Consider the following 9,953-nt stretch of genomic DNA (forward strand, 5'->3'; position numbering starts at 1 on the left):
TAGTTGTTCCTTTGACAAACTGCATAACAGACTTCAGTCAAAGCCATACTTATCTCCTACCCAAAAGGATGTTTCATTTATGAATTTTCCCAAACTATGCCTACAGAGAAGGAAGGTGGAAAATCAAGGGAAGGGCACAAAAACTCTATACAGCTGAAAGATAAGAAATGCTGAAGCTATTTCTTTTATTAACAGCCATAAATCAATACTGAGGTAAACACCATCAACTCCTAATAGAGTCAGTAAGGTAACCATGGGCAACTGCTTCAGGAGCACTTTCAGAGACTTGCAAATTTAAAATCATTATAAGTAAAGCCATCTAAATTTCTTCTTTGTGCTTCATCTTGAATTTCAGAGAACAACTCCCCTTTCTATGCAGCTAGAAAGAAAAAGTAAGCCTAAATAGGCACCTTTTTGAAAGCTGAAAGACCTCATCAATCTGGAGGGTTTTATTCTATTTTAAAATACCATGGGACAGAATTAGCCAGATACCCATCTCCACTGCAAGGTACTCTGATACAAGTATAGTATATGTGCATAATATGCAAGGGTCCTGTGCACATCAAAGCCAGATCATGGAACAATGCCAAAGGCTGTTTTGCCATCAACAGTGAGGAAACTCTGTGTTTGTAACATGTTGCCTCCCAAATGCTAGGTGTACCACACAGATTTCTTTTCAAGTCTTCCCTTCCGAAGGGAGTCACGGCATTAAGATAACCCCTGTGTGAGACCAGATGTGATACCATCATTGATAGTTGCCCAACAAAGATTCTACACACACCGCATATACAGAGAGCTGGAATTCCACCATCTGTTTTAAAAGTCTGTTAGTAGTTTCTCAGCCTACTGCCTGTGCAAAGCTATTACAAAATCCAGTTATACAGAATGCAAGAGAAATCGGAGCCATCAGTAGACTTAACTATAGCCTGCTGCATGAGTCCAATGTTCTTCAGTACCAGATACTCTGATACATTTTCAGTTATACAGCTATCCATTTACTTACCACTTTCTGCGATGGACAATACCATAATAATTTCTGAATTAACTACGCTGCTTTCTTCAGAAGGCCACAGGTCTTCCCTTATTTTAACAACAAAGAAAAGATACATCTCTACGGCCTTAGTTTAAACTGTATGCAAGAGCAAAGCCTTATTTATCTCCAGGATTGACACAGGAGGGTCCATAGTTCAGACTAAAGGACCACAAGTCTAAATGGAAAAAGACTCATTTCAGGCACAGATTGAGCCAACCCAGCCCTGCATTTGACCACCCATGCTTGATACTTGTGTTGCATTAATTTAGGTTTCCTTATAAACACGTGAACTCTCACATGCTGCACTAAGGGAAATTTCATGTTGTTTGTACAGTGTCTTTTGCATAAGACATGAACTGGGTTTTATAACAAATGCTGAAGTAGAAGCCACTTTCACAGCCTTTTCCACACAGCATGCTAGAACTAAAGATTCTAGCATTAAAGAATTAAAAATCTTCCAGAACTTCAGACTCTTAATACCAGACAGCAACAAGCTAAGAAATTACATAAAATCTATCATACAGAGCTTTACATGACTAATAGACCAAATCTAGGGAAGCAACTTCAGATAATGCTTCTTATAATACTGAAGAAATATCAGACTTATGTTTTAATGAAGTCTTTGCTTTCAGGCTTCGAATTTCCCAGAACTCAGGTGCAGCTCTGGCAGCAGTCTTACCCATTATAGAAGAGATGCATCCTACTAAAACTTCATTTGATAAAATCAAGCATATCTATAGGCAAGTTATACAGGCACAGAAACACATAGTCTCATTACTTTACATGGAATCTAGCACTTAGGCCCAAGACTAGTCAGATGGCAAAAAGCCATCCTTGTCAAAAAAGCCGATGTTCAGACTGCTTACAGTAATTGCACCCTTTACTGCTTAAGCCAGCTTCTATAACACACAGCTTCCAAAACAGGGACAGCGGGAGTATTCAATCATCTCCTAAAAGCAGACTGTTGAAGAATACAGATGGTACACAGACTTATTGGTCAGCTCCTTTTTCATGTGTATATGAACCAAAGCCTCAAACCATTACTTACTTATCTCTGTATCGGCTTCTTGCTTATTTGGCAAAGCTGAAAGGCATGCACTTCTTTGTTTCCTTCACGTACGGTTTTTGAAAGATATAAGATTCACTTACATTAAAATATCAGTTCATGAAAAAAAATAACTCACTACACTTCTGCACTGTATAGCTTAACATTCCTTTAGATGTTAGAAAGTAACAGCTTATGGGTTTGACCGAGGGGAAAAAAAAAAAATAATAATCTTTCACTCTTCAATCAGTTTCTTCTAAAAAGTAAGACCAAAATACCTGAAAGACGCAACAGAAGTATTTCAGTCTGTTTTTTCATACTGAAAAAAGGCTCATATGCTCACATGCAACCTCTATGTCTACAAGTTCACTTTGCCCAATCATTGGTTAACTCACTAATCAATTTCAAACACCAAGTTTGATCAAAACATATATATTTCTAACCTCTAAGAACACGTACTGAAGGAGATAACACATGCTTTCTCCTCCCCCTCCAAGGCCACATTAGGAATCAATGTTAACTTCAAGGAAACAAAAAAATCCTCACAATGCATTTGTGGGAGACAGGTAGAAGATGGAGAAAGAGAAGATTTGGAAAGTGTTAAGTGAGAAGCTTGCACCAGAATTCACACTATTAGACTTATTTTCTATTTTTCATTGACAATTCTGTAACAAAATTATTAATTCTTCCACTTTTGGACTAGAAAGCAAACCCTCAACAAGCTCACAAAGGTCCTCTTATTTTCCAACTGCACCACAGATTGTAACAGTCTACTGCATGTCAAATTATAGCAAGTATCAACATTTACTCATATCAAAAGTGTGCTTTTAGCTCTTTACCACCACTCTTGACACCTTCCTACTTCAAGTCTCAAGACTCAGCTGTTTCCCTTATGCTCATCTGGCGAAATCTAAACTGACAACTGTTAATTGTTTTCTTTTTCTGTTTCTGTCTAAAACAGCTTACCAAACCATACTTAATTACTGAAGGAAGTTAGGTGAAAGGTATATAACATAAGTAGTTTTGTACAAGTACTTACTACTGAAAGTGTTACTTCTGATAACAAAACCATGTAATTCCCAAGGTAAGCTTCATATTTCTTATGAATGTTTAGCAAGGGAAAAAAATGTACTACAATCACTACTTTTGGATAAAAACTGTTGCTTCTTTCAGTGATCTTAAAAAAAGCCTCCAAAATGTTTCATAAACACTAACTGAAATATCATTTGCCTAAGCTCTGTTTATATAAAAATTCTCTTATTCTGCTTATACAAGAAAGATCTCACATGTTCGACCCCTGTTTAAGAACTACTTAATAAACAGAATAAGAGATCTCTGCTGAAGGAATACATATTGCTAAGTGACTTATAAATCAATTTTTACAAATAAAATTTATAAAACTATAGTAGGATGGGTTTTTTTCAGCCACCTGAGTGTCAATGTACTGCAAAATGACCAAACAGACTTCTGATAACGTTACAACCTAGAAAGGTGAGGAAGTGAAGAGACTGACAGCTAATTGAAATGTTTCACTTTGGCTTAAGAACAATTAGTTTTGCCAGGTTCTGCATATTCTTAAAAATTAGCCGATTTAATTAAATTAATATGAGTTTGTATGGATACTCGTATTTTAGGTTAAGTACAGCTATTTTGACCGAACATAATGTTTTCTTATTTGACCACAAAAATAAGAGCCTCACATGTCCTTTCTCCCCTTTTTGTAACTGTGTGATCCTTCCTATTACTCATGCTTCCTCTAGCAATTGTTGGACCCTTGTCCAAACCATCTGAATTCTCTGCAGCAGCAGCAATCTGTCCCAGCACATGAAAGCTGATCAGAAGCACAGCTGGAAAAGGAAGGAAGTAGGAGGCAATGGAATCTTCACCTCTTAGTGACAGCACAAGTTATAATAACTCACTTCATCCATGGAGCTATATACCTTCAGGAAAAGGCACAAAGAAACACTACACACTTCAGATAAGTATTGAGGCTAGAGTGTTAATTGGGTTTTCTTGCTCCCAAGTCAGTTTTCTGCCTCCTTAGTGAGCTGAATTGACTCCCGGAGGGGAGCCCATTACAGAAGGATTGGAAAGGCCAAGGTCAAGGGAAAAAAGGACAAGAGCATGATGCCAGAGAGCAAAGAGGTGGCAATGTGATTACTCCCTTCAGCATCAGCAGCCTGTTTGAACAGCTCAGCTTTTCTAGCCTCACCTTCAGAGTACATCTTTCCTGCATCTGGAAGATGCTAAAACTAACAAACAATCCTCAAGTCCAAATAAATAAATAAAAACCAAGCTGTCTACCAGATTTACAAAAGATACTAAAACACTATGCATAATTTTAAAACAAAAAAAAATTCACAGGTTTGGAACAGCTTACAGATATCCTGGCAAGTTTTCTCCACAGATTCCATATCAAGCTTAAGGTTGCTTTATTTTCTCTTACACTGGCATATATGGCACTTTCCTTTGCTTTGTTCAACATTTCTTACAGACACGAGACATAGGGGCAAGAAGATCTCTCTTAGGGGAAGGCAGACTCATCTGTTTCTAGAAAAAAATCCACAAAAAGTTTGCCCCATTCCATCCAGAATCAGTATTTTGAGTTAATATAGATCTTCAAAACCTGATTTTTACAAAGAAGACTTTTGGTTCACTTTCATAACACTTGGCATGCATGCAGTAACTGAAAAGTGACCTATTGATCATGGAACAGATCCTCCTAGAAGCCATGCTGAGGCACATGGAGGACAGGGAGGTGATTTGGGACAGTCAGCATGGCTTTACTAGGGGCAAGTCCTGCCTGACTGACCTAATGGCTTTCTACGATAGAGTAACTGCATCAATAAGTAAGGGAAGAGCAATGGATGTCATCTATCTGGATTTCTGCAAGGCCTTTGACACAGCCTGCCACAACATCCTTCTCTCTAAGTTGGAAAGATACAGATTTGATGTAGTCACATCCAGAGAGTACTGGTCAACGGTTCAACGTCCAGAGAGAAGACCGCGACAAGTGGTGTCCCTCAAGGGTCTGCACTGGGACCAGTGCTGTTTAATATCTTCATTAATGATACTGACAGTGGGACTGAGTGCAGCCTCAGCAAGTTCGCTGATACCAAGCTGGGTGGTGCGGTTAATGTGCCAGAGGGAAGGGATGCCATCCAGAGGGACGTGGACAAGCTGGACAAGTGGGCCCAGGTGAACTTCATGAGGTTCAATGAGGCCAAGTGCAGGGTCCTGCACATGGGTTGAGACAATCCTCATTACCGATACAGGAGAGCAGATGATGTGCCCCTATACACTGTCCTGGTCAGATCTCACCTAGAATACTGCATGCAGCTTTAGAGTCCCCAACACAAAAAGGACACTGAACTGTTGGAGTGGGTCCAGAGGAAGGCCACAAAGATGATCACAAGGCTGGAGCACCTCTGCTATGAAGACAGGCTGAGAGAGTTGGGGTTGTTCAGCCTGGAGAAGAGAAGGCTCTGGGGAGACCTTATCGTGACCTTCCAGTACCTGAAAGGGGCATGTAAGAAAGCTGGGGGATAACTGTTCACAAGGACATGTAGCAATAGGACAAGGGTAATAGTTTTAAACTAGAAAAGGGTAGATTTAAGTTGGATATTAGGAAAAAGTTGATCACCATGGGGATGGCAGATCACTGGAACAGGTTGCCCAGAGAGGTAGTGCAAGCCCCATCCCTGGAGATACTTATCCAAGGTCAGGCTTGATGGGGCTCTGAGCAACCTGGTCTAGTAACATTGCCCCTGCTTACTGCAGGGGGGTTGGACCAGATGATATTTAAAAGGTCCCATCCAACCCAATACATTCTATGATTCTCCTTATTTATATTCAAAAACTACTTCAGCAGACCTTAAAACAGTTCTGAAAGTGACTAACCACTCACTTCTTCAGAGCAACATCTATAGGCTAAAGAAATAAAAAGGGTGAAACATATCTAAATACCAGACACCTATCTGTATTTTTCTGCTTCTTATATCAGCAATCCTGAATGTAGATTATTCTAGCACCCAGGGAAAAAGAAACAACTGCTTTGAATTGTATTTTCAACAGTCACATAGCATTAGAGACTCAGACATTGGACATATGCTGGCACACACCTGAAAAAGACACCACAAAGAAGTCAAAGAAACACTAATGATACTCCAGATTACTTTGATATAATGCTTGATCCAGAGGTCATTCACAAGTAACGCAGAGGTTTCCCCTTTCCATTTTTTCTCCACCTCACAGCATTCTCTCCTGCCTGGTCTGCAAACTGTTACTACTTGGCCCACTAACACAGGAGGTGGCAAAAAAAAAAAAGAGAAAACTAGAAAGAGAAGGTAAGATTATTTAACCTTAACTGAAAAGAAACGCAATTATCCTTCATGCTTCAGTTTGCATATACATAAATCTTAAACATCAGAGTCAAGAATGCAGATTCAGTTTCAAACAACTGAGAAGACTTTCTGGAGTATCCGTCACCACCATGAGCAAGAATAAGCTTCTATTAGAACTTCACCAATTATTTACAAAATAGCTTCTCAGGCATATGAATATAAATCTAATACCAACTAAAAATGTCCATTCTCTGTCAAAAATCATACACATAAAAAAATTACATGCATACCTGTTTTGCAGCAGTGTAGTCACTTTGTTCACACAGCTGACACTTTGGTCTCTCAAAGATTTTCTAATCCTTTCATCCGATTTGGTACAAGAGAGACTTCTTCCAAGTGGTACATCGTTGTTGTTTCTTGCTCTTTCTATTTGTGTCCTTGTCCCATTTGTAGCTTTTGGTGTACCCCCACACATTTTATTTTGCTACAAATCCTCCTGTAAATCTCTCTCAAAGAAACTAAATACCCACTAGAGATACGTGCAGAGGACATGACTTTCAAGTTTCAGAAGCCATTACAATGACTTGCTCTTGCTGCAGATAGTTTTTTCCTACCAAGCCTAGCACAAAGCTGTAGCAGATACAACAGCTAATATTGACTTTGACTATGTTTGTTTCCTGGTATGTGAATAGGTAGCTGGCAATTACGTAGTCACAAGACTGAACCATATGGCCCTTAAAAAAAACAAACAGCATAGTTCCTTTTGCAGTGACTCGCCCGTAGTTGCAAGGTTGTTCTAACACTGGCTACAACACCCTGTTAATGACTCTCATGTGAGCAAGTGTCATCTGACAACCCCTAGCAACCTCATATAGCTTAGGAGCAAGTAAGAGTGTCATCACTGCCATATGGTTATCACTTAGCATGACCAACACCAAGAAATACACTAGATATTCTGCACTGTAATGCTTTTACTTTTAAGGTCAAATAGTATTTAACACTTAGTCAAGAATCTGAAACTACTGTTTTGAAAAGCTTTTTTAAAAAGTAGAAGGGAAAACAACAACCCAAAAAAATCTGTCACAGACATCAAGCTGGTCGATGCAAATCTATAGTCTTGTGCCTATTAAAGCAATTTAATGGCAGTATTGATGACAAATATATCTAGTAAAATACTTATGATCAAGAAAATCTTGAGTTTTTAAACAGACCGAGGGAACCTTACATTTTGTTCAGTCTTGGATAATTCTACTACAGAACAAACTCCTCTTCCTCATCCCTGCTTTAAAAAGTTTTCCATATACGTCTACTCATATGTCTTACATAGCTTTCCTTCCCATCAGTAAAGTTTTAGACATTTTAAGGTAACAGCCATAGCGCTATCTCTCTTCCAGATTAAAAAGAGAAAACAAATTTGCTAATTGTCACCCAGAAATACTGCAGCAGAGTTAGAAAACACAGTAAGATTTCAAAACCCAGTGCTATGTGCTACCTACTAAATAGCACAGCACCCTTCTTAGGATTTTGTAATCTCGGTAAACTCTAACCTCTAAATAAACACTAGACAAAAGTCAAGCAGAAAACTGGAGCAAGGTTAGGTTGAACAACTTGCTCAGTTGCAAAGGGAAGCCTACAGCAATTAAAAAAAAAGAGCTCAGTTTCAATTTCCAGAATAGCGACAAGTACTAGATCACAGTTACTCCTCTTCCCAAACAAGGTAATCAAGTGAAAAGCTTTGGCCTGTTCTCAAGTTATTCAAACAATCTAGGAGAGAGAGACTCCTAGCCCTCACCTCGCTGAAGAGGACTACTTTGAACATCACTGCTCCTAGTCATCTTTGAAATGTGAATAAAACAAGTAACTGATGAACAGGTGCTTACACTTAGACCAAGATCAGCAATTGACAGTATTCACTTCTGTCCTATTTTTTTACCTTAACAAAAACCAAAATAAAATAGGATAATTAGAAAAAAACAAACACCCAAAACCAACAAAACAAATTCATGTCAGAGACTAGAACTAGGAAATCCTGTAAACTCACTAAATAGATGGGCTTCACAACACTAACTCATCTGTAGATGGAGTTATCTATAGAATACTATAAATTCCAAAATACCTGGGGAATTCTCACTGCAAGTCCACAGAACAGTTCCTGAAAGAAATGCAAACCTACACATGGAAAACACCCTGAGTCCAAGGAGTAGATAATACAGAAAATGGAAGAAAGTGTGCTGCTCTCCAGAAGGGAGATACAATCCTCCGGGAAGCAGAGTTTAATAATTCTTTTTCTGGGCTATATGACAGCATGTCACCTGCTCTGTTTGTAGGTCATTTCCTGTCCTTCATCTCTACTGCAAGACAATTGTCTAAATTATTTTAACTCAAGGTAATACTTTAGCAAGAAAATTTGGGGTGGGGGAAAGAGGAAATATATATATGATGGAGTTATCTAATGAAGACTGATTTACTGTACAAGTTACAGCTGTCCACCAAAACTTAGCACCGTTTTCAAATCTAACAGAGTACTTGCAGAGTCCCTAATAAGGGTTTGTTTTGTTGTGTTTTGTGTTTTTTTTCCTCCAAACAGCTTTTAGAAGCAGGCTAGAAAAGCATACGAAAACAAAGTTTGAATCATACTTGCTGTTTCAGTAAGCATTTTGCTTTTGCGAAACAGATTATTAGGAAAAATTTATTCACTGAAAGAGTTATCAGGCATTCGAATGGGCTGCCCAGGGAAGTGGTGGGGTCACCACCCCTGGAAGTATTTAAAAGACGGGTAGATGAGGTGCTTAGGAACATGGTTTAGTAGTGGACAGGTTATGGTCGGACTCAATGATCTTAAGGGTCTTTTCCAACCAAATATTTTAGGAATCTATTATGATCAGTGTGTGCAAACTTACAAGTTAAAACTGTGTAGGGCAAAGGATCCTCAGAAAGATTTCCCATCCAGATGGCAGATGGTGGAACTAATGGATGGGACATCATTAAAGTCAGGGATTCATTTGCTTTAATGTCAGTGTTTAGTGCCACTCAGTACCCTGGGATGCTTCATCTGGCCTCCACCTTCCAGCCCCAAATGGTGTCACGTCTACAGATCCAATGGGACATCCCAAAGACACTGGTGAATCTTTGATATTACCAAAAGCCTATGTACATGAAAGTGGGGGGGCTCGATGCCCACTGCCAAATGAGCTGAATCACTCCAGGCTCTGCTCCTGGTATTGTCTGGATCTGGGCTGGCTGAACTTGATATTAGAAAAAATTTCTTTACTGAAAGAAGGGTAGATCATTTGAACAGGGAAGTGGTGGAGTCACCATACACAGAGGTATTAAAAAAATGTGTAGATGTGGCATTCAGGACATGGTTTAATGGGCATGGTGGTGCTGGGTTGATGGTTGGACTTGATCTTGAGGTCTTTCCCAACCTTAATGATTCTACATACACTTAGCAAAACTGATATATAAAAAATACCTATGACCTAGACATTCAGGATGAGGGCCAAAATACATGTGTACAGGTGAAGAGGAATCT

General features: G+C 39.0%; 1 protein-coding gene across 1 annotated transcript in view; it reads right to left on the reverse strand.

Annotated features, from left to right (window-relative positions):
• Window positions 1-6,920, reverse strand: part of LOC104543217 (folliculin-interacting protein 2-like) — a gene marked incomplete at its 3' end in the record, with an annotated part of 13,052 nt that extends 6,132 nt beyond the window's left edge. The window contains exon 1 of the mRNA XM_010187771.1: window positions 6,712-6,920. Coding sequence (XP_010186073.1) covers window positions 6,712-6,896 — 185 coding nt within the window. The remainder of the gene's footprint in view (window positions 1-6,711) is intronic.
• Window positions 6,921-9,953: the final 3,033 nt, after the last annotated feature.

Source organism: Mesitornis unicolor, unplaced genomic scaffold (genome assembly GCF_000695765.1).
Source record: "Mesitornis unicolor isolate BGI_N332 unplaced genomic scaffold, ASM69576v1 scaffold11797, whole genome shotgun sequence".
Taxonomy (NCBI): Eukaryota; Metazoa; Chordata; class Aves; order Mesitornithiformes; family Mesitornithidae; genus Mesitornis; species Mesitornis unicolor.